The 26057-nt window shown below is 45.5% G+C and overlaps 1 protein-coding gene across 2 annotated transcripts in view; it reads left to right on the forward strand.

Annotated features, from left to right (window-relative positions):
• The first annotated feature begins 1108 nt into the window (after positions 1 to 1108).
• LOC122565130 (lysine-specific demethylase RAD23A-like) overlaps positions 1109 to 26057 on the forward strand; it is an 86197-nt gene continuing 61248 nt past the window's right edge. The window contains exon 1 of one of the 2 annotated variants that reach the window (XM_043720781.2): positions 1109 to 1254. In XM_043720781.2, the coding sequence (XP_043576716.1) occupies positions 1189 to 1254 (66 nt within the window). In that variant the 5' untranslated portion in view covers positions 1109 to 1188. The remainder of the gene's footprint in view (positions 1255 to 26057) is intronic. The other variant, XM_043720780.2, reaches the window with a different exon arrangement.

Raw genomic sequence — 26057 nt, forward strand, 5'->3', positions numbered from 1 at the left:
ATGGTGTGATAGCCCATTGCCTACAGTGAGCTTGGACAATGTAAGATGGTGTGATAGCCCATTGCCTACAGTGAGCTTGGACAATGTAGGATGGTGTGATAGCCTATTGCCTACAGTGAGCTTGGACAATGTAAGATGGTGTGATAGCCCATTGCCTACAGTGAGCTTGGACAATGTAGGATGGTGTGATAGCCCATTGCCTACAGTGAGCTTGGACAATGTAGGATGGTGTGATAGCCCATTGTCTACAGTGAGCTTGGACAATGTAGGCTGGTGTGATAGCCCATTGTCTACAGTGAGCTTGGACAATGTAGGCTGGTGTGATAGCCCATTGCCTACAGTGAGCTTGGACAATGTAAGATGGTGTGATAGCCCATTACCTACAGTGAGCTTGGACAATGTAGGCTGGTGTGATAGCCCATTGCCTACAGTGAGCTTGGACAGTGTAGGCTGGTGTGATAGCCCATTGCCTACAGTGAGCTTGGACAGTGTAGGCTGGTGTGATAGCCCATTGCCTACAGTGAGCTTGGACAATGTAGGATGGTGTGATAGCCCATTGCCTACAGTGAGCTTGGACAATGTAGGATGGTGTGATAGCCCATTGCCTACAGTGAGCTTGGACAATGTAGGATGGTGTGATAGCCCATTGCCTACAGTGAGCTTGGACAATGTAGGATGGTGTGATAGCCCATTCGCAATAAGCTGCAGAAGGTGAATATTGAAATCCCGTACATAACGCTACTACGCACTACTTCCTCTCTACACCTCACGAAACCCTATCGGGTTGGGAAGGTAAATGCCGACCTTTTGCGTAGTTGCTGTCGAGTTCAGCACAGTTTACAAAAATAAACTTCGACGCAAATTCTCCCAACGCTACCTGCGACGACTGAAGAGCGCCATGTTAAATTCAAACAGGCGAACTTACCCAACCCAATACAAGCATGGCAGCGATCACGTGCCTGAAGGGGCGGTACCAGAGACACCTGCGCAGACGCAGGTTGGACACAAAGACACTGCTTTTTTTAGTCGGCTGATCGTTGATGACGCATTGACGTCGTGTCATCCTACCTGGCGCCTCTGGCGTGATGACGTAGTTTCTGGGCGCGAGCACGCTCCAGGGGCGCGCACGCTGACATACCGAGTGACTGAGTGGCTGGAAGGGCTTAGACAGACCGAGAGCGGGAGACGATGCAGATCACGTTGAAGACCCTCCAACAGCAAACCTTCCGCATAGATATCGACTCCGAGCAGACGGTGAGTGTGTCCGGCCTGCGCAACGCCCAGGCTTCCAGCCCCGGCCGTCAGTTGGAGTGGGCTGTGAGAGGTCTCGAATGAGGCGACACGGCGACCGTGGCGGATCTGGAAACAGGCCGCGGGAGCGGAGTGAAGAGCGGCGCCTTGGGGCCTAGCCCTGGAGTAGGAGCTGACCCCCCGTGCCGCTGATTGCATGAGTGCATCAGGCCTTCCTTTTCTAGCGTCTCCGCCTGCCATAGGTTGGGCCGTGGCCCGAGGAAACTCCGGCGATCTTTGCTGCACTAGGCCGCCCTTAGTCAGTCAGTCAGTCAGTTTAGGTCTAGCCCTTCCCCCAACCCCCAGCTGGAGTTAATGGTTTCGCGGGATCATCCCACTCCGCCCTCGACACTGCTGGAACGGGATTATTTAACCGATTGTTCCACCTTTTAACAACAAGATAGTCGCTTTACTGTCCGCCTGGCGAAGCCTGCATCTGCCTAGCAATGTCCGGGCTTTAATCAGGAAAGTAGGGAGAGAACTTTTCACCTTTGGCCGGTTTTGTGGGTGAAACCCTTGTCATGATGGTGGGCACAGAATAGAAAGTCTAGGCATGATACATCAAAATTAGAAAGAGTAACGTTAAACCTGCACTGGGATCGAACCCAAAACAACCATGACACAGCAGCGCCGTGTGGTTGTCAGTGTGAAGTGTGCAGAGTAGTTAAGTCTGGGGCCTGCTACTTAGATATAATTTTGTGTGGGAAATACTTTCCAAGGAATAATTGTACGCTCCCGCAACCTAATATTTTTGAAAACCAAGTTTAACTTTTGCTTAAATCATTGCTGAGCAAATCCGTTGGACACATTAACTTTTGTAAACCTTCACCGATCGTATAGCCTGTTGTATTGATAACGTTTTAAGTTATTTGGCTTTTGATAAACTGTTATGCCCAGCTATTTTGGGAGTGACTGGGTCTGAACGTATTAAGTTGCATTCACGGCCACTTTGTGTTTGCAAGCTAACTGTTCACTTGTAGTGATAGAAACATGTCAAATGTTTCATTGCTGTAGTGGTGTGATATTATAATAATAGTGAAAAACCATTTTGATTTCAGATAGAAATAAATAATAAAGATAGCAAGTGCTGTCGGGTGAATAAGTCAGTTTTAACATGTTAAAGATTCAAACTGGCCAGATAGGGCAAAGAGATATTAGTGTTACTTTTTAAAGCTTCCGATTACTTTTATTGGTTTTAATGAGACGGTGGGAAAATGAATACCAGAAATTTGAGCCATGTCAGAAACAGTGAACGCAGTCAGCAAGTCTTTTGTATCTGTAAAGTGAAAACATTTGAAGCCTGAAGGCGTGACAACTTGAGGCATTACAGAAGTTAAATTTAATTTGATGTTTTTTGAAATGTTTGATTTTGTAGCAGGGTGAGCAGTTTACTTTTTGTTAACACTGTTTGAGTCAATCTGTTAGCTCAAAAAGTTTGTGTAACTAGATGCTCATAGATGCCTGTGGGAGGTGGTAGCATAGTGGTAATGTCAATGGTCTAATAATTTAGAGAAACCCAGGTCAATGTTTCTGTTGCATGGATTCAATTTAAATTCAAGTTTAAAAATGTAGAATTCAAAACTAGTCTCATTATTAGGTTTTACGAAGCTGTTGAGTGTTGTAAAAATTTTCGTTCACTTGTTCTTAGGGAAAGAAATCTGTCACCTTTTATCTAGTCTAGTTTATGTGACTCCAGACTCAACAGTGTGGTTGATCCTTAAATGGCCCCCAGATTGTCTTAGCAAACAAAGGGCAATGAGTGACTCTGACCCCGAGAAAGAATACAAAAAAAAGTGTGAAATGGCATTTGACACTAAGCCCTATAGCTGGCCGAAAACCTTGGCCAGAGGTAGGCTTTGATGAGTATCTTGAAGAGGGAAAGAAAGTAAGTTGATTTATGGTGCAAAATTGCTCTGTGACAGGATGCAATGTTTGATTCTTTGGAGGAAGATTTGTAATCGCTGGTGTCGATAGCTTTGCTTTTCCTGTTTGTATTATTGATGATGTGGAGGTGCTGGAGTTGGACTGGGGTGAGATGACACCAGGTTATAATCCAACAGGTTTATTTGAAATCACAAGCTTCAAAAGCTTTCAAATAAACCTGTTGGACTATAACTTGGTGTCGTGTGACTTTTGACTGTTTATTATAACTCTTATACGTTGGAGTTTCAGGCTCAATTTAAAGTTTGTGAATGGTGCAAAACCTAGAAGCGTTATCCGCGTCACAACTGATAATGTAGAACTTCAAAAAGGTGCAAATTGGTGGAATGGTCAATGAAATTCAGTGTGGAGAAACGTTAAGTGATTTGTTTTGGTAGGAAGATATTGAAGAGACAACATAAAATAATGGAGGTTTCAGGTTCCAGAGGGACCATTGAAGGTGGCAGCTGTGATCGACAGTGTGATAGACAGTATATTAGACTACATTAATTGGAAATATTACAAGCGCAAGAATGTTATGTTAAACTTGTACAAAGCACTAGTTAGACCTCAGCTAGAGTTTTTGGGCATAATTCTAGATGCTACACTGTAGGAAAGATGTGAAGGAATTAGAGAAAGCTCAGAAAAGATTTTGAGGTTGGTATCAAGGATAAAGAACATCTCCAATCTAAATAACAGAAGTTAGTTCTGGAGGGAAAGAGGCTGAGAAGAGATTTGAAAGAGTTATTATAATTCATGTTAGGGAGAAATTTCCTACTTCTGAAAGGATTGAGACCAAGAGGGCACAGATCTAAACTAACTGGTAAAACAAACAAAAATGTTGAGGATAAAACATCATGAAGCAACTGATTAAAGCTTGCATTGCATTTTTTTGTGAGTTCAAGACATTCAATTTAAGTATTCAAAATTAAGGAATTTGATTGCTATTTAAAAATGAAGAATGTGCAGCCTTCATGGGAGCATGCTCATAGGTAGAGCTGGTGCAGGCATGATGGACTAAGGACTGTAAGGATATTGAGAGAGAACTTTCACTCTTTGATACTATAGCAAACACCAGCTGCATTAACCTTGGCTTTTGAGTATTGTGAAAATGAACTGTTGCATTTTTCAAGGATTATTATGCATTTTATTTGCAAATGGATGAATGGTAACAGGTAATGGCTACTGATTCTCTTATGTTTAATGTTTTTAAACCTTCCCACTGACTTGTTAAAAGTAGACCATTAACCAATTTTCAGTCAGTCAAAGCAGACAGCCTTCTGTGGTTTATTCCCAGGCCTGTACTTTAGCTAATGAGACCCATGCCACCATTTGAGGTCCAGGTGTTAATTTCAGTTTCTTGAAACTGGGGAAGGGGAAGATTGGATTAATGTTCCCCCAATTCCTCAGCACTTTAACTCCTGCTGGAATGTTTGCATCTGTGAACAGGATTGAGCTCGGCTTTGATGTAGACTTGACATCACTTATGGATTTGTGAGGTCAAGTGACTGCTTCAGTAAGTTACTAGTGCCTGTGGATTGATATCTCAGTAAGAGTTGGAGCTTGCCATCTGTGAAACTGAGCCCCAGCAAATGCTGCCAGAAAAAAATGGGTGATATTTTAACTTCTAATGTTGCCTCATTCTATTTGTGTATTCTCTTTGAGCATTGACACTGCGTGTTTTGTCTGAACAAAATTGGTTATTACACATACTATGAAAGTACTTAAGATAAAATTCTTCAGCTTTGACCAACTTCTATAGTCATATTGCCATTAGAATGGAGTGGAGGAGTTTTTATAATGAATAGCAATTTCCAGGCATTTTTTAAAAGAAATATATTTTTTACTGCGGCTTTAATTCTTTTTATTGTATGCCTGACCATTTCTCTCTCAGAATATCTTGATTCTTGAGGTCACCAGGGGAGAGAGATATGTGTATAAAATTATCTAGTACATTGCACCTTCAAACTGTTATGCAGGAAACAAGTTAGCTATGCTTCTGCAATGTCATTATCATTATAATTCAGGGTAATATGTGGGAGTTACACCTAGGTGATTTAATTCTGTCCATCTCTTCAAAAGGGTTTTCAGCTCTTGAAATATAATTTAGGAGCTGAAGGAGGCCATTCAGCTCTTCGAGGCCTGCTCCACCATTCATCACAATCATGGAAGATCATCCAGCTCAGCAGCCTAATCTTGTTTTCTTCCCATAAACTTTGATCCCCTTTGCCCCCAGTGCTTTATCTAGTTGCCTCTTCAATACATTCAATGTTTTGACATCAGTTATCCCACAGGCTCACCACTCTTTGGGTGAAGAAATGTTGTCTCATCTCCTTCCCAAATAGTCCACCCTGAATCCTCAGACTGTGACCCCTGATTCTAGATGCATCCACCATTGGGAACATCCTCCTTGCATCTACCCTCTCTAGTCCTGTTAGAATTTTATAAGTGTCCATGAAATGCCACTGATTCTGAATTCCAGCGAAAACAATCCTAACCTAGTCAATCTCTCCTCATTGATAGTCCCGCCATCCCCAGAATCAGCTTGGTAAACCTTTTCTGTACTCCCTCGAGAGCAAGAGCATCCTTCCTCAGAAAAGAAAACCAAAACTGCACAAAATAGTCTAGGTGTAGCCTCACCAAGGCCGTTTATAACTGCAACAACACATCCATGCTCCTGTACGCAAAACCTCTCACAATGAAAGCCAACGTACCATTTGCCTTCTTTACCGCCTACTACATCTGTATGCCTACCTTCACCCAGGTCCCACTGCAAACTCCCATCTTCCAATTTACAGCTATTCAGGTAGTAATCTACCTCTTGTTTTTGTTTCCAAAGTGATTGACCTCCTACTCATCCAAATTATACTTCATCTACCATTGATTTGCCCACTCGCCCAACTTGTCCAGATCATGCTGAAGGATCTTTGCGTCCTCGTCACAGTTCACTCTCCCACCCAACTTGGTATCATCTGAAAACTTAAGATATTATGTTTTGTTTCCTCATCCAAATCATTAATATTTATTGTGAACAGCTGAGGTCCTATCACTGATCCCTGTGGCACCCCACTAGTTACTGCCTGCCAATTTGAAAGGACCCATTAATTCCTACTTTTTTTTTGTTTCCTCTCTGCCAACCAGTTTTATATCCATCTCCACAAGTTTCCCCCAATCCCATGCGCTTTCATTCTTGCACAATCATCTCTTAGGTGGGACTTTGTCAAACACACTTTCTGAAATTCCAAATATACCACATTGACTGGTTTCCCTTTGACGACACTGCTAGTTACATTTTCATAGAATTCTAACAGATTTGTCACCCATGATTTCCCCTTCATACATCCATGCAGATTTTGTCTGATTCTGCCATTGTTTTCTAAATGCTCTGCTATAAAGTCCTTGAGAATGGATTCGAGGAATTTTCCCCACTACCAATGTTAGGCTGACTGGTTTATAATTTCCTGGTTTCTCTCTACATCCCTTTTTGAATATTGGAGTAACATTGGTTACCTTTCAATCTCCATGTACTGTAGAGTCCTGGAAGATGACTGCCAATATATCCACTATTTCTAGAGCTCAGTGATGTAGATTATCAGGCCCTGGGATTGAATGCAGGTAAATCCCCCTCAATCTTTTTAGCACCATTTCTTGACTAATATTGATCTCTCTTAGTTCTTCCCTCTCACTAAATCTTGCATTCTCCAGCACTTCTTGTATCTGATTTGTGTCTGTAGTAATGTCGTGTGTACATAGTAATCAGCTTTATAAAATTAGACTGTAAGTTTGCTTAAATGAATCCGGAACATATCTCTTTCTCTTTTTCACTGTACAGTGAAATTGAGGTGGTGCATCTTTATTTAACTTAAAGCTGACTTCCAGCTGTTTGTGCAATTACGTTTTACATTCAGGGTACCCTAGAGGAGGCAATCTGATCTCTGTGTGGTGTAATGAATGTGGAGACCGGACATGCCTCTGTCTTTAGAAACTGAACCTCCAGGTATGTATCTTGCTTGTGTGATATATAGACCGTATTTACTTCAGAACTTGTGTAGACAGTTTGCTTTTTTTCCTGAGATGGATAAAAAATTCAGCAGTGGTTATTTACTGATTTGGTTTGTATGTAAGAATCTGAGGAGTTTCAATGACTTCAATTTGTGACTAAGTGCCATATAGCCAATGAAATATATCAGTCTTTCCTTCAAATCTGTTATCTTCACCACTCTCTGCAAAAGGTCATCACTGTACCTCTGCATGCTTGCAATTCACAGTTCCATTGAACTGTTTGTATGACTGTCTTTCCTGGTACTCACATTTTAAACCCATCTTTTGGGTTTTTACCTATGTCACATTACTGAAACACCTCATCAAGGGCATTGGTGGCAAAATAAACTATCATTCCTTGGCTTCCTTGATCTATTTGCTTCTTTTGGCACATCACCTTCCTGGATTGAAACATTCCCCTTGTCAGAATATGTTCTTATCCACCTCACGTAGCTAGACAATAACTTGTAATAGCTTCTTGACTTCACTATACCTCTGTCCTTGGTAACTTCATCTTAACTGCCATTTCCCACTTATAGGCTGATAGCTGACACTACTGAACTGCAGTCTCTCCATGTCTGTAAATTATCAGGCCGTTTAGTCAATGTCCTTGATTATCAGAAACATAATTAAATATTGATAAGATGAAATTGTCTTCGTTCCCTATTTTATTTCAGATTTCCAGCATCTGTTGTGTTTTTGCTTTTATTTCCTAGCTACTCATTCCATCCATTAGAGGCACAATTAGTGTTTGCAACTTTTCATGCATTTGAGCCTGAGATACGTATCCAGTCACGTCCATGCTATTACCAATGTTGCTTATTTATATCTAACATCCCCAACTTGTGTACTGCGAGAAGCAAAATTCTAATTATCTGTTGACCGTTGAGTCTCTTCCTACGTTTTTGAAAGTGAGGTTATCCACATCTCTGCTTCCTGTAATCTCGCTTGTGCCGGGTAGAGGTCAAGTCACCATCATTCTTAGATGAGCTTGGAGCTGCTGTCTCATCAGAGAGTAATGACTGGTAGTGGACTTAACCTGAGGGTGAAGTTGAAGGCAGTGCTTCATAGTGACCTTGGTGGAGGAGAGGCTTGTTGTCATTGAGATCAGTTGGCTGGGTGTCTGGTTTGCCATGCAGAGTGATGTCAACAGCGTGGTTTCAATTCCCACAATGCTGTGTTACAATTAAGGCCTTGCTGCCTTGATCACACCCTGCCCCTGAAGCATGGTGACCCTCAGGTTGACCACCAGAGTCATTGTCTCCCTAATGAAAGCAGCCCTCTGGTCCGCTGAGACTTTGGCAACTGTACTTTTACTTGCACCAGAGTCCCAGCTTGTTGACCTTGTAAAGCAACTCCTTGGTTTTAATCATTTCAAGCTCTCCCTTAATGCTGCCCCTCCTTTCTTTATAATAATTTCCAGTCATAAAGCTGTCTGAAATATCAGTATGTCTTCCATCCTGATGTTTCGAGCATTGATGATATCAATTGATCCAGTATTTGTGGCCATGTGATTAGCTATTTGGGCCCTAAACTCTGGAATTCTCACTCTTGACCCTCTTCTCCTTTTCCCCACATCTTTGTCAAGTTTTTGACCATCTACGGTAGTATTTTTATTTGTGGTTTGTTATAATTTTGTTTTCTGTTGATCCTGTGAAGGCTCTTGGGCTATTTCTTTATTATGCTGTAGACATTATACAAATCCAACTTTGTATAAAATAAATGTTGTCACTAATGTAGGAAATGTGGCAGCCAAATTGCACGCACAATATTGCAAACGGCAATTAGACAATGACCAGGTAATTTGTCTTGGTAATGTTACTTGAGAGTAAATATTGAGAATAATGGATACCCAAGAGTATGATACAGACTGGAGTTTAAGGGATTTTATATTGCATAAATATAACAATGGACACCTGGGAGTGAGTTACAAGCTTTAATGTGAACGATTGTCAGTGTTGTAGACTATATTCTGTAATTTGTTACCTGAACCTTCAGATTGGATTGCAGCCTTGACTTTTTTAAGCCTTCTATTTCTGTGCTAATAGAGGCTGTTGAAACAACTGTCAATCTGCGTTGTGGATGACTTTACACAAGAATATCTACGATCCCTAAATTTCCACAAATTGATCAGTAAATTGCAATATTGCTGTGTGAACTTATAAAACACACCCTGGTTTGCAAGTTTCTGTATTGTTTACTTTCACAAATATCAGAGCATTGTTCAGCTAAGGGATTTTACATTTTAACAGTGTTTTACAGGTGACCTGAGCAATATATGTCAAAAGGAAATCCCCTGATCACTTGGGAATTTCCAGGATATGTATGATGCTCATATCATCAAACAGTATTGATTTGCACCTTTTTTTGGTATTGCATTGATAGACCAAAATATCTTCGGACTTCAGTGGTATCATAGGGTGGCTTGATGACATGGAATGGCTAACACTATCAGTTCAGTTAATCACAGCTGTGAGGAATTCCAGTTGTGTGAAAGTAAGAGTCATTCAGTTCGAGCTTTTGCAACATGAAAAGAGGTTGTATGGACCATCATGTCTGCACTGGTCATCAGACATCCATATATTCTAATCCCATACTGCAGAGTTTGGCCCACAGCCTTGTATGCTATAGCATTTTGTGTGCTTGTCTACATAGTACTTTAATGTCTTGAGGGTTTCCGCCTTGACTGTCCTTTCAGACAGAGTTCCAGATATCCTCAAATCCTTTTTATTTTAAAACTGCGTTCTGATTATTGATCTCACTACTTGGGGGAATAGCTTCTCCCTATCTTCCATGTCTATGACTCTCAGAACGTAGTACATTTCAATCAGATCCCTGCTCAGTTTTCTCTGCTCTAAGGAAAATAACTCCAACTTATCTAGTCATTCTTCATAGCTGTATTGTGCCATCCCAGAAAACATCCTTGCAAATTTCTTTTGCACCCTCTCAAAGGTAATCACATCCTTCCCATAATAAACAGAACTGCACGCAGTACTTCATTATGTACTGTTGCATCGTACCGCCCTTGCTGTTGAATTCAGCACCTCGACTAATAAAGGCAAGTGTCCCATCTACCTTCTTAATCCCATTATTTACCTTACATACTGCCTTCAGTGATCTGTAGATATGCATGCCCAGGTCCTGCTGATCCTCTGTATTTTGTAGAGTCCTACCATTCAACATTGCAAAGTGACACCAACAACATGGGTTCGGTTCCTGCACAGTTTGAAGTTATGAACAACTTCCCTTCCTGACCTCTCCCAGCAGCACAGTAATGGAAGGGAAAAAAGCTTCTGGTTTAAAGTGCATTTATTTCAGTGCACAAGACCTGACTGGTGAGGTCAATGATCTGAGCATGGATTGGCTGGGGGAACTGAGATATTACAGCCATAACAGAAACATGGCTGAGAGAAAGATAGGACTGGCAAATTAAGGTTCCAGGATACAGAAGCTACAGGTATGACAGAAGTACAAGTAAGCGAGGAGGGGGAGTTGCACTTTTGATAAGGGAGGACATGACATAACAGTGCTTAGAGGATATTTTTAAAGCATCATTAACTGAGGCCATGTGGTTAAACTTAGAAACAAGAAGGGAATAGTCACTTTGGAACTGTATTATAGACCATCAAACAACCAGTGGGTACTAGAGGAGCAGCTGTGTAGACAGAGTGCAGATACCTGTAGAAATAGAGTTGTCTTGGTTGGCGATTTTAATTTCCGCTGTATTGACTGGGCCACTAAGTGTAAAGTGCCAGATGGCATGAAATTTGTGATATGCGTCCAACAAAGTTTCCTAAATCAATATGTAGAGGGTCCTACTTGGGAGGGTGCAACACTGGACATCCTCTTAGGAAATGGGGTTGGGCAAGTGACTTGAGTGTCGGTCGAAGAGCACTTCGGATAAAGAGACTGTAACTCTTTTAGTTTTAGCGTAGTTATGAATAAAGATAGGACAGGTGGACAGGTCTTAACCGAAGCTAAACTGGAGCAAGGCTGATTTTGGGGCCATTAAACAGGATCTAGCAGAGTTCGAATGGGTGAGTCTGTTTGAAGGCAGAGGACTGACTGGCTTTTAAAAGTGTGACTTCAGGAGTCCAGGGGCCGTGTTTCCCTGTGAGAGTGAAGGAAAAAGCTGGCAGGTTTAGGGATCCCTGGCTGACTAGGGATATTGAGGCTCTGGTCAGGAAAAAGGAGGAGGCATACATTGGGTATAAGCTATCTTGGCTCAAGTGAATCCGTAGATGACTATAAAATGTTTAGGAGCACACTTAAGAGGGAAATCAGAAGAGGAAAAAGGGGGTTTGAGATGGAATTGGCAGATAAAGATAATCCCAAGAGTTTCTATACCTATATTAAGAGTAAAAGAGTGGCTCGGGAGAGAATAGATTCCCTTAAAGATCAGCATGGCCATCTTGTGTGGAGTCACAGGAGATTAGGAGGTTTTTTTTAATGATTTCTCCCATGTGTTTTCTACAGAGAGAAACATGGATGCCAAGGAAATAAGGGAAACAAGTGGGACAAGTGTTTTGGACCCCGTACCTATTACCAGAGAGGAGGTGTTTGCATGAAGGTGGATATAACCCCTGGGCCTGGTCAAGTGCATCCTTGGGCATTCTGGGAGGTTAGGGAAGAAATTAGAGGTCCTTGCAGAGATTTTTGTTTCATCTTTAGCCACTGAAATTCCGGAAGACTGGAGGGTGGCTAAGAAAGGTAACAGAGACAAGCCAGGGAGCTACAGGCCAGTGAGCCTGACGTCAGTGGTAGGCAAGTTGATGGAGAGCATACTGAAGGACAGATTCAACCAACATTTGGACGGTTGAGGTCTGATCAGGGATAAAGTTTTTAAAAATCACAGTTTATAGTCCAACAGGTTTACTTGGAAATACTGGCTTTCATCAGGTAGCTGATAAGGGAGCAACGCTCTGAAATCTAGTACTTCCAAATCAACGTGTTGGTTTATAAACTGGTATTATGTGATTTTTAACTTAGCCCATCTTAATCCAACACCATCTGATAAGGAATAGTCAGCATGGATTTGTGTGTAGGAAGTAATGTCTGACAAATCTGAGTTTTTCGAAGAGGTAACCAAGAGGAGAGATCAGGTTCGGGCAGTGGATGTTGTCGATGTGGGCTTTAGTAAGGCCTTTGACAAGGTCGCGCATGACCGGTTAGTCATGAAGGTTAGGTGTCATGGGATCCAGGAAGAGCTAGGTAATTGGATTCAAAATTGGCTTGATGGTGGGCAGCAGAGGGTGATGATTGGTTGTTTCTCGGACTGGAGGGCTGTGACAAATGGTGTGCCACGGGGTTGGTGCTGAGAACTGTGGTATTTGTTATTTACATAAATAATCTGGATGTAAATGTACAAGGTATGATTTGTAAGTTTGTGGATGGTTCAAAATTAAGAGGATCTTGAACAGTTCGGGGAAGTGGGCTGTGGATTGGCAAATTTAGTTCAATAAGAGAAGTGTGAGGTATTTCACTTTGAAAAGTCAAACCAAGGTAGGACTTTTGTGCAGGTCATTGCAACATAGAGGGCCGAATGGCCTATACTGTGCTATAATGTTCTATGACTTGTATAATAAATGGTGAAGTCCTGAGGAATGATGTGGAACAGAGGGACCTAAGAGTACAAGTACGTAGTTTTTTGAAAGTGGTGTCACAGGTAGACAGGTGGTGAAGAAGGCATTTAGCATACTGGCCTTCGGTCGAGGCATTGAATATAGGAATTGGGACATTGTTACAGTTGTTTAAGTTGTTGGTGAGGCTACGCTTGGAGTAATGTGGACAGTTTTGGTCACCCTATTATGGGAAAGACATAGTTAAACCGGAAAGAGTGTAAAGGAGATTTAAGAGCATGTTGCCGGGACTAGTAGGCCTGAGTTACAGGGATAGGTTGGCCAGGGTAGAACTTTATTCCTTGGAACTTAGGAGAATGAGAGGTGATATATGAAACCATGAGGGGCATAGATTGGATGAATACGTATAGTCTTTTTTTTTTCCAGGGATGGGGAATTGAAAACTAGAGGGCACAAGTTTAAAGTGAGAGGGGTAACTCCTTCACGCAGAGAGTGGTGTGTTTTTGGAATGGGTTGCCAGAGAACATGGTTGATGCAGGTACAATAACAACAATTAAAAACATTTGGATAGGTACATGGATGGGAAGGGTTTAGAGGGATATGGACAAAATGTGGGCATTTGGAATTAGCTGAGTGGGCACCATAGTCAACATGGACCGTTTGGGCTGAAGGACCTGTTTCCATGCTGTATTAACTCTGACTGTGTGACTCTACCTTGCCCAAGATTAAACCACCACCAGTCGTCTCTTTTACATTACCTTTCACTCCCTTGCCTTGTTTGTCTTCCCAAAGTCACCTTGTGCTCTTGTCAGCATTCAATTCTATTTGTTAATTTTTAAAAAAATTAAAAATCTTTCCTGGGATATGACTAGCGAACATTTATTGCCCATCCCTCGATCTCGCTAGAAAGTAATGGTGAGCTCCCTTCTTGAACCGCTATAGTCAGTGTTCAGTAGGTAGACCCATTATGGTGTTCGGGAGGAAATTCCAGGATTTTAATCCAAAGATTGAGGGAACAGCGATATATTTCCAAGTCAGGATGGCCAATGTGTTGGAGAGGAACTTGCAGACGGTGGTATTTCAGTATATCTGCTGCTCTCATCCTCCTAAATGAAAGTGGTTGTGGGTTTGGAAGGTCATCTTTAAGAGTCTTTTGCAACTTTCTGCAGTGCATCTTGTAGTTAGTACACACTGCTGCCATGGGTGTCAATTGTGGTGCCAATCAAGTATGCTGCTTTTGTCCTGGATGGTGTCAAGCATCTTGTTGTTGGTGCTGTGCTCAGCCAGGCAAGTGGGAAGTGCCTTGTAGATGGTGGGGTAGGCTTTGAGGAGTCGACTTACTTGCGCTAGCATTCTGAGTGTCTGACCTGCTCTTGTAGCCACTGTATTTATATAGACAATAGGTGCAGGAGTAGGCCATTCAGCCCTTTGAGCCTGCAATATGATCATGGCTGATCATTCCTAATCAATATCCTGTTCCTGCCTTATCTCCATAACCCTTGATTCCACTATCTTTGAGAGCTCTATCCAACTCCTTCTTAAATGAATCCAGAGACTGGACCTCCACTGCCCTCTGGGGCAGAGCATTCCACACAGCCACCACTCTCTGGGTGAAGAAGTTTCTCCTCATCTCTGTCCTAAATGGTCTACCCCGTATTTTTAAGCTGTGTCCTCTGGTTCGGCACTCACCCATCAGCGGAAACATGTTTCCTGCCTCCAGAGTGTCCAATCCTTTCATAATCTTTTAGATTACTTTACAGTGTGGAAACAGGCCCTTCAGCCCAACAAGTCCACACTGACCCGCCGAAGCGTAAACCACCCATACCCCTACCCCTACATTTACCCTTTACCTAACACTACGGGCAATTTCGCATGGCCAATTCACCTGACCTGCACATCTTTGGACTGTGGGAGGAAACCGGAGCACCCGGAGGAAACCCACGCAGACACGGGGAGAACGTGCAAACTCCACACAGTCAGTCGCCTGAGACGGGAATTGAACCCGGGTCTCCGGCGCTGCGAGGCAGCAGTGCTAACCACTGTGCCACCGTGCCGCCCACAAATCTTATACGTCCCAATCAGATCCCCTCTGTCTTCTAAACTCAAGGGTATACAAGCCCAGTCGCTTCAGTCTTTCAGTGTAAGGTAATCCTGCCATTTCAGGAATTGACCTTGTGAACCTACGCTGCACTCCCTCAATAGCCAGAATGTTTTTCCTCAAATTTGGAGACCAGAACTGCACACAGTACTCCAGGTGTGGTCTCACCAGGGCCCTGTACAGCTGCAGAAGCACCTCTTTGCTTCTATACTCAATTCCTCTTGTTATGAAGGCCAGCATGCTATTAGCCTTCTTCACTACCTGCTGTGAATCCAGTCAGGTTTCTGGTCACTGGTAAGCCTCAGGATGTTGATAGTGAGGGATTCAGTGACAGCATTGAATGTCAAGGGGCAGCAGTTAAATTGTCTTATTGCCTGATACTTGTGCAGCACAAATGTTACTTGCCACTTGTCAGCCAAGATTAGATATAGTTTTAGGGCTGCTGCATTTGAACATGGACTGCTTGAACATTGTGCAATCATCAACAAACTTCCCCACTTCTGACCTTATGTTGAAGGAGCTGAAGATGGTTGGGCCTGGGAAGCTATCCTAAGAAACTCCTGCAGGGCTGTCCTTGAGCTGAGATGACTGACCTGCAAGAACTGCAACCATCTCCCTGTGTGCCTGATATGATTCCAACTAGTGGACCCTCTTCCCTGATTCCCATCGATTCCAGTTTTGATAGGGCACCTTGATGCCATACTTGGTCATGTTTAAGCCAAAAGGGTGTTAATGAGCAGGTTCTTGCTAAGCAGACGCTGCTTGTCCACATTGTTGATGACACCACCACCTATCACATTACTTATCGAAAGCAGATTGGATTAGTTCTGCTTTTTTTGCACAGGACGTACCTGAGCTATTTTCCACATTGTTGGATAGATGCCAGTGTTGTGGCTGTATTGTTAAACAAGCCGTTCCAATGTGACAAATTCTGGAGCACAGGTTTTCAGTACTGTTGTCAGAATGTTGTCTGTGTCCATGGTCTTTGCGATTTCCAGTGCCTCCAACCATTTCTTGATATCACATGGAGTGAATTAAATTGGATGTAGACTGGCATCTGTGATGTTGTTGACCACTGGAGGAGACAGAGATGGATCATCCACTCGGCACTTCTGGCTGAAGTTTTGCAAATCTTTCAGCCTTATCTTTCTTCATTCAGGTTATTTGTGGAGCTGCCTCCTCCAGTGAGCTGTTTAATTGTCTGCTATCAGTCATGACTGGATGTGGCAGTGTGATCTGATTTGTTGGCTGTGGGATTGCTTAGCTCTGTGCATCACTTACTACTTAGTGTTTGTCATAGAAGTAGTTCTGTTTGGTAGCTTCACCAGATTGCCACTCATTTTCAGGAATGCTTGGTTCTCCTGGCATAATAGAGGTAAAACCAATGACTGCAGATGCTGGAAACCAGATTCTGGATCAGTGGTGCTGGAAGAACACTGCAATTCAGGCAGCAAAATCGACGTTTCGGGCAAAAGCCCTTCATCAGGAATAAAGGCAGAGAGCCTGAAGCGTGGAGAGATAAGCTAGAGGAGGGTGGGGGTGGGGAGAAAGTAGCATAGAGTACAATAGGTGAGTGGGGGAGGAGATGAAGGTGATAGGTCAGGGAGGAGAGGGTGGAGTGGATAGGTGGAAAAGGTGCTAGGCAGGTCGGAAAAGTCCGGACAAGTCATGGGGACAGTGCTGAGCTGGAAGTTTAGAACCAGGATGAGGTGGGGGAAGGGGAAATGAGGAAGCTGTTAAAGTCCACATTGATGCCCTGGGGTTGAAGTGTTCCGAGGTGGAAGATGAGGCGTTCTTCCTCCAGGCGTCTGGTGGTGAGGGAGCGGCAGTGAAGGAGGCCCAGGACCTCCATGTCCTTGGCAGAGTTGAAGGGGGAGTTGAAATGTTGGGCCACGGGGCGGTTTGGTTGATTGGTGCGGGTGTCTCGGAGATGTTCCCTAAAGCGCTCTGCTAGGAGGCGCCCAGTCTCCCTAATGTAGAGGAGACCGCATCGGGAGCAACGGATACAATAAATGATATTCGTGGATGTGCAGGTAAAACTTTGGATGTGGAAGGCTCCTTTAGGGCCTTGGATAGAGGTGAAGGAGGAGGCGTGGGCACAGGTTTTACAGTTCCTGCGGTGGCAGGGGAAAGTGCCAGAATGGGAGGGTGGGTCGTAGGGGGGGCGTGGACCTGACCAGGTAGTCACGGAGGGAACGGTCTTTGCGGAAGGCGGAGAGGGGTGGGGAGGGAAATATATCCCTGGTGGTGGGGTCTTTTTGGAGGTGGCGGATATGTCGGCGGATGATGTGGTTTATGCGGAGGTTTGTAGGGTGGAAGGTGAGCACCAGGGGCGTTCTGTCCTTGTTACGGTTGGAGGGGTGGGGTCTGAGGGCAGAGGTGCGGGATGTGGACGAGATGCGTTGGAGGGCATCTTTAACCATGTGGGAAGGGAAATTGCGGTCTCTAAAGAAGGAGGCCATCTGGTGTGTTCTATGGTGGAACTGGTCCTCCTGGGAGCAGATACGGCGGAGGAATTGGGAATACGGGATGGCATTTTTGCAAGAGATAGGGTGGGAAGAAATGTAATCCAGTAGCTGTGGGAGTCGGTGGGTTTGTAAAAAATGTCAGTGTCAAGTTGGTCGTCACTAATGGAGATGGAGAGGTCCAGGAAGGGGAGGGAGGTGTCAGAGATGGTCCAGGTAAATTTAAGGTCAGGGTGGAATGTGTGTTGGTGAAGTTGATGAATTGCTCAACCTCCTCGCGGGAGCACGAGTTGGTGCCAATGCAGTCATCAATGTAGCAGAGGAAGAGGTGGGGAGTGGTGCCGGTGTAATTACAGAAGATCAACTGCTCTACGTAGCCAACAAAGAGACAGGCATAGCTGGGGCCCATACGTGTGCCCATGGCTACCTCTTTGGTTGGAGGAAGTGGGAGGATTCAAAGGAGAAATTGTTAAGGGTGAGGACCAGTTCGGCCAAACGAATGAGTGTGTCGGTGGAAGGGTACTGTTGGGGACGTCTGGAGAGGAAAAAACGGAGGGCTTGGAGGCCCTGGTCATGGCGGATGGAGGTGTAGAGGGATTGGATATCCATGGTGAAGATGAGGCGTTGGCGGCCAGAGAAACGGAAGTCTTGGAGGATGTGGAGGGCGTGGATGGTGTCTCGAACGTATGTGGGGGAGTTCCTGGACTATGAGGTTGGAAGCTGTGGGTGGGAGATCTCCTGAGGTGATGAGGTTCTGTATGGTCTGGGAGATGATGGTTTGGTGATGGGGGGTGGGGTCATGGTCGAGGGGGCAGTAGGAAGAGGTGTCCTCGAGTTGGCGTTTGGCTTCAGCGGTGTAGAGGTCAGTGCGCCAGACTACCACTGCGCTCCCTTTATCCGCTGGCTTAATGGTGAGGTTGGGATTAGAGCAGAGGGATTGGAGGGCTGCGCGTTGTGAGGGTGAGAGGTTGGAGTGGGGGAGGGGGGTCAACAGATTGAGGCGGTTAATGTCCCGGCGGCAGTTGGAAATGAAGAGGTCGAGGGCAGGTAATAGGCCAGCGCGGGGTGTCCAGGTGGATGCAGTGTGTTGGAGGTGGGCGAAGGGGTCCTCGGAAGGTGGGCGGGAGTCCTCATTGTGAAAGTAAGCTCAGAGGTGGAGGCGACGGAAGAAGTGTTCGATGTCACGGCGTGTAATAAATTCATTGATGCGTGGACGGAGAGGGATGAAGGTGAGTCCTTTGCTGAGGACTGATCGTTCGTCCTCAGTGAGTGGGAGGGATGGTGAAAACTCGGCAGGGCTGGGATCTGGTGTGGGTGTGGAGCTGGGAATGGGGTCGGAGCCAGTACCTGGAGTGGGTGTGATGGTGGGGGGAATGGTGGTGGAGGCATGAACAGGGGTAGTGTTCCCCTCGGGGTTCTGTGGGGTAGGGATAGTTACAGTGGGGTCTGTGGGGGACGTGTCAGCAGAATGCAGGTGAGTGGCGCTGGTGGGGTCGGAAGTGGTGGCAGACACGGCAGTAGGATGGCGGAAGTCACTGAGCGTGTGGCATCGGCGATGATGTGAGGGCCGGAAGTGGCTGTGGGAGCGGCCATGATGGGGGCAGAAGTGACATCATCAATCAGCGTGGGGGTGGTAGCTGCATCAGCCGCATGGCTAATGGCGTTTCCGAGGCCAGGGGAATCTTCTGGAATGTTTGAGGAGCGCTGGTTATGGAGGTGGGTGGATAAAAGTTTGTTGTACTTAGTTTTTGATGTTTGAGATGGAATTGAAATACTGTTTGTTGAGAGTATGAATTCTCCTGAGGATGTAGTACAGAGTGGGTCCTTTGGAATTCTGAGAGAGTGTGGCCCTCAGCTGAGGCAGACTGTAGAGAGGTTAGGTGCCGGTGCATTGCTGCAAGCGTGGAGCGGAGGATCTTGAAGGAGAACTGTTGCTGGTGTTTTTGAATCTGTAGTCTGTACTGTTTGTCCTGTTTGGGTCCGAACTCTGCTGGTTTAAAGGTGGTCCGGAGTCCGTGTGGGATGAGTTGGTTACGGAGGCATGCACTGAGGAAGCAAATGTGGCTGTGGTACCGAGTTTGTTTCACGACATGGTTGAAGAGCTTCAGGGCAGAGGAAATGACCTGGGAGTTGCAGTGGGAGAGGGACTCCGAGATTCTTGTATTGAACCAGGGCTGATCCCTTGCCTTGATGGTAATGGTTGAATGGGGAATGAGGTTGTAGATTGTGTTGCAATACGATTCTGCTATGTAGATGGCCCACAGCACTTCCTATCCTGTCTTGAGTTGCTAGATCTGTCTGAAGTCTGTTCCATTCAGCACTGTGATAGTGCCGCACAACATGAAGGAGGGTATTCTGAGGGTGGCACAGTGGCGAGCACTGCAGCCTGTCAGTGTCAGGGATCCGGATTCGATTCCAGCCTTGGGCGTTTTTGTGGAGTTTGCACATTCTGCCCGTGCTTGGGTGGTTTTCCTCCAGGTGCTCTGATTTCCTCCCACATTCCCAAAATATGTAGTTTGGGTGCATTGACCATACCAAATTGCCAATCCATGATGTGCACAGCTAGGCAGATTAGTCGTGGGAAAGCTCTTTGGAGGGTCAATGTGGACCGAAAGGGCCAAATTGCCTGCTCCCATAATGTAGGGATTCCAAAATTCAATGTGAAGGAGAGACCTCATCTCCGTGACGATTCACGTGGCCATTCTTACTAATACTGTAACAGATGGATATCTAACTAGCTGTCTAAGGGTTGCTTCCTTGTTATTTACCATACTATTAATTTTTGTCTTAATTGTGAACTTACTGATTGTACTTCCTATGTTCACATCTCAATCACTAATGTACACATGAAACCAAAGGACCCAGCACCGAATCATGTGGTAGCCACTGGATATGGGCTTCCAATCACAAAACAGTCTTTGTCCATCACTACCTACTTCATGTTCCTAAATCATTTTCAGATCCAGATTGCTCTGAATACCCTAGTCTCTTAAGGTCTCCCCTTCCTAGACCTTTCCATTTCTATCTCGGGTGACCGAATCGACACGGACATTTACTATAAACCGACCGACTCCCACAGCTACCAAGACTACACCTCCTCCCACCCTGCCCCCTGTAAAAACGCCATCCCATATTCCCAATTCCTTCGTCTCCGCCGCATCTGCTCCCAGGAGGACCAGTTCCAAAACCGTACAACCCAGATGGCCTCCTTCTTCAAGGACCGCAACTTCCCGCCAGACATAGTCGACGATGCCCTCCACCGCATCTCTTCCACTTCCCGCTCCTCCGCCCTTGAGCCCTGCCCCTCCAATCGCCACCAGGATAGAACCCCACTGGTCCTCACCTACCACCCCACCAATCTCCATGTTCAGCGCATCATCCGCCGTCATTTCCGCCACCTCCAAACGGACCCCACCACCAAGGATATATTTCCCTCCCCTCCCCGATCAGCGTTCCGAAAAGACCACTCCCTCCGTGACTCCCTCGTCAGGTCCACCCGCCCCACCAACCCAACCTGCACTCCCGGCACCTTCCCCTGCAACCGCAAGAAATGCAAAACTTGCGCCCACACCTCCCCCCTTACTTCCCTCCAAGGCCCCAAGGGACACTTCCATATCCGCCACAAATTCACCTGCACCTCCACACACATCATCTATTGCATCCACTGCACCCGATGTGGCCTCCTCTATATTGGGGAGACAGGCCGCCTACTTGCGGAACGTTTCAGAGAACACCTCTGGGACACCTGGATGGACCAACCAACCCAACCACCCCGTAGCCCAACACTTTAACTCCCCCTCCCACTCCACCAAGGATATGCAGGTCCTTGGACTCCTCCATCGCCAGACCATGGCAACACGACAGTTGGAGGAAGAGCGCCCCATCTTCTGCCTGGGAACCCTCCAACCACAAGGGATGAACTCAGATTTCTCCAGTTTCCTCATTTCCCCTCCCCCCACCTTCTCTCAGTCAAATCCCTCGAACTCAGCACCGCCTTCCTAACCTGCAATCTTCTTCCTGACCTCTCCGCCCCCCCACCCCACTCCGGCCTATCACCCTCACCTTGACCTCCCTCCACCTATCACATTTCCGACGCCCCTCCCCCAAGTCCCTCCTCCCTACCTTTTATCTTAGCCTGCTGGACACACTTTCCTCATTCCTGAGGAAGAGCTTATGCCCGAAACGTCGATTCTCCTGTTCCTTGGATGCTGCCTGACCTGCGCTTTTCCAGCAACACATTTTCAGCTTTTTTCAATAATTGCTTAGCATTTGTGGTAGGGAAATCTATAGATCAGTGACTCTGTCACCTGTCTTAAGTACCAGATTATTTGTCCTCCAGACCTCTGGTATTCTGTCCTGTGGCCAGAGGGAATTTGGCAATTCATATTTTAACCTCTGCAGTTTCTTTCCTTGGCCTCCCATAGCAATCTTTGATACATTTCACATGGGCCTGGGGATTTACCCACCTTTTGAGGCTGCTAAAACTGTTAATACCTCTTATCTCTCGAGTCTAATTTATTCAAGTATTTTGCAGACCTCTCCCTGATCTCTACCCCATTGTCCTTCTCTATTGTGAATCCAGGTGCAAAGTACTCATTTAAAACCTCAGTTGTGTCTTCCGGCTCCACACGTGTTGCCACTTTGGTCACTAATGAGCCCTATTCATTGCCTGAATGTTCTTTTGCCTTTTAAGGCTCCTTTTGGATTTTCCTCAATGTCAGTTTTCAGTGTTTTTTTTGTAGGTCCCTCTGTTTGTTCTCCTAATTTATTTTTTTTAAGCGAGTCCCTGCACTTTGTGTTCTTCCTTGGGCAACTGCTATTTGAGCCTTTTGACATCTACCATAAGATTCCCTATCCTTTTTTTATTCAGTCTTGTATGTCCCTTGACATTCAGGGTTTTATGCACTTGTTAATCCCTCCCTTCACCTTTTATGGGAACAGGCTGGCCTTACTACGGTTATTACCCTTTTGAATGTCTCCCATTGCCCAATGGATTTTCCTGCAAATTGCTGCTCCCAGTTCACTTTCGTCAGATCCTGCCTTATTTTATTAAACCTTTTACCCCTCCCCCACAAACAAATCGGAGTCTCCATTTCCAGTCTATTTGTCCTTATCTGTAATTACCTTAAATCTTACTGAATTATGTTCATGATCACTGAAATGCTCTCCCATGGCAACATCTACCACTTGCCTGGCTTTGAGTCCTAAAATTAGGTCCAGCAGTGCCCCCTCTGTTGTAGGATTTTAAATTCTGGCTTAAAATATCTGGGCATATTTTAAGAATTCTGTCCTCTGTAAGCCTTTCACACTTTTACTATCCCAGTTAATATAAGAGAAGTTGAAATCCTCTACAATTCTGATCCTTTCTGGCTAAGAGAAAATGGAGGGGGGGTGGGGGAAGAGAGATTGAGAAGTTGTAGCCTTAGAAGGTACTTGGTCAGATTGTAAAAATTGTGTTGTAACTTAAGTAACCAGTTATTTAGAAATTACCAACAAAATATTTTGAGAGAGGCTGCTGTGTGGTGGAATTGTTGCTGGTTGGTGTCAATACGGGCTTAGATGAATACTGGGCTTTGTTGAGCAAGATAACCTTTTTTTACCTTTCTTAGTATAAAGAGGGAGAGATGGCAGTTTGGGCAGTAATGTACTCCTGCCAGATGTAGGAAGTCAGGATGTGGCCGAGTATCCCTGACTACCATGTCTGCAGAAATTGTGACCAGCTGCAGCTTCTCACAACTGTGTGGCTTGGTTGGAATGGCAGTTGGACACACTGAAGAGCATACAGGGTGACTGCCAGGCCAGGCGAGGCAGGTAGTACAGGAGTCTCTTGTGCCTATTCCATTCTTTAACGTGTACTGAATTGGATAGGGGAGAGGTTAGCCTGTCGGGGGTATAACAGCAGCAGGCAGGTCTGTGGCACCACAACTGACTCTGCTGTTAAGCAAGGACGGGCAAGGTGCTAGTGAATGATAGTGGTAGGAGACTTGCTAGTTAGGGGCACAGACAGGCATTTCTGTGGTTGTGTTTGAGTCTCCAGGATGGTGTTGCCTCCTTGGTGCCAAGGTCAAGGGCGCCTCTAAGCAATTGCAGCCAGAGGTAGTTGAGCATATTGGTACCAGTTACTCAAATACAAAGAGAAATGAGGTACTGCAAGTGAGTACAAAGAGCTGAAAAGTAGGACCTTGAAGATAGTAATCTCTGGGTTACTACCAGTGCCACATGCTAGTCGAATAGAAAGGTAGGACAGGTGAATGCATAGTTAAGGGGCTGATGTGGGGCAGGATTTCAGCTTCTTGGATCATTGGGACCTCTTCTGGGGCAAAGGTGATGGTTGCACCTCAACTGGAGGGGAGCCCACACCCTTGCAGGGAGGTTTGCTAGTGCTACTTGGGAAGGTTTAAACTAGTGGGCTGGGAACCAGTGCAGTGCAGATGTTAGAACCAATTAGTCTGAAAGGAAGGATGGCAGAGACTGGTAAACAAACACAATGGGGCTGATGGGCTGAAGTGTGTTGATTTTCAATGCAAGGAGCATTACGGTAAGGTGGATAAGCTTAGAGCCTGGATCAGTATATGGACTATTAGAGACTTGATTGAGAGAGGAACAGGACTGGCTGCTCAACCAGGGTTTTGTTGTTTTGGATGAGATAGAAAAGGAGGTAAAAGAGGTGAAGGAATTGCATTATGATACTGAACTTTTCTTCTTCTTCTTCTGTGCTTGCTTTTTCGATCACAACTCCCGCCCAACCTCCAAAGACCCCCTCTGCTGCCTCCAACATACTCCATCTTCTTGGACGCCCTGCCCTGGCCTCTTGCCCTCCCTTGACTTCTTTATCTCCAACTGCCATTGCAACATTGATTGCCTCAACCTGTTCATTCCCTCACGCACTCCAACCTCTCAGCCTCGCAACATGCAGCCTTGCACTTCCTCTACTTCAACCCCAACTTCACCATTAAACTAGCTGATAAGAAGGGGCGCAGTGATAGTATGGTGCACCAAACTTTACCTTGCCGAAACCAGATGCCAACTCGCTGACATCCCTTCCTATTTTGACCACGACCCCACCTTTCATCGCCAAACCATCACCTACCAAACCATCCACAACCTCATCACCTCAGGGGATCCCCATCCTTAGCCTCCAACTACATAGTTTTCCAATCCCGCACCACTCGGTTCTACCTTTTTACCCAAAATCCACAAACCTGACTGCCCTGGTCAACTGACTGTCTCCACATACTCCTGCCCCACCAAATGCATCTCATATCTTGACCCTGTCCTGTCCCCCTTGGTCCATGAACTCCCCACATACGTCCAGGTAGTTCATACACCTCTGCCTCCTCCATGACTTTCACTGCAGCGGACAGCTGGAACTGACAACCGGAAGCGGCAGATACAAATCACGATAAATGCCGGAGGAAACATCACAGAAGCGCTTCACAGGAGGCTCCCAAGCACTGAGGATGTCACCTAGACAGGGGACGAAACGTCTGCAACACAAATTCCCAGCTCGGCGAACAGAGCCACAACAATGACTTTCAGTTCCCTGGCCCCTAGCACCTCATCTTCACCATGGACATCTCCATCCCCCATTACGAAGGCCTCCAAGCCCTACGTTGTTTCTTTACCCACCAACTCAACCAGTACCCTCCACCAACACACTCATTCAGTTGGCAGAAATGGTCCTCACCCTCAACAACTTCTCCTCCAAGTCCTCCCACCCTTTACAGACAAGGGGTAGTCATAGGCACCCACATGGGCCCCAGTTGTGCCTGCTTCTTTGTATATTTGGAACAGTCCCTCTTCCAGAATTACACTGGCATCATTCACCACCTTTTCCTCTGCTACATTGACTGTATCAGTGCCACCTCGTGTTTCCACGTGGAAGTTGAACAGTTCATCAGATCACAAACACATTCCACCCAGACCTCAAGATCACATGAACAATCTCCGACACCTCCCTTCCCTTCCTGTATGAGGTTCTTTTCCCGAGGTTTCATACACGAGATGCAATTCACAGACGCCAATTTCTGCAAACAGTTAAATTTTATTAAAGCCTGTACAAGCTAGGTGACCCCTTTGACACACTTGGCAGGTGTGCGAAGTCAAGTCAGAGACCCCAAATAAAGGAAACACACCTCTTTTTATTCAGGGTTAGTTGGTAATGCTTAGAGGTACTCTGGCCACTCCCCCCAAACCATAAACCAGGTATAGTGGTAGGTTGAGGTCATCCTAGGAGATGATGTAAATTCCCTAATCCTGGACAATCGTAACTAGAATTAGAATTCCAACCGTGTGGAAACAGACCCTTTGGCCCAACAATTCCACAGTGACCCTCTGAATAGTAACCTGCCCAGAACCATTCCCCTATCGTATATTTACCCCTGACTAATAACCTACACTATGGGTAATTTAATATGGCCAATTCACCTAACCTGCACATCTTTTGGATTGTCGGAAGAAACCAGAGTGTCCAGAGGAAACCCACACAGACACTGGGAGAATGTGCAAACTCCACACAGACGCCTGAGGCTGAAATCAAACCCGGGTCCTGGGCGCTGTGAGGCAGCAGTGCTAACCACTGGGCCACCGTGCTGCCCCAAAACATTATGCAAACTATTCCCTGACTCTGTGATTCCCCAAGACGATGTAGCTGTGATATGTCCT

The sequence above is a fragment of the Chiloscyllium plagiosum genome, unplaced genomic scaffold, assembly GCF_037043375.1.
Source record: "Chiloscyllium plagiosum isolate Xiang-an unplaced genomic scaffold, Cpla_swu_hap1 HiC_scaffold_28, whole genome shotgun sequence".
In the NCBI taxonomy this organism is placed as follows: Eukaryota; Metazoa; Chordata; class Chondrichthyes; order Orectolobiformes; family Hemiscylliidae; genus Chiloscyllium; species Chiloscyllium plagiosum.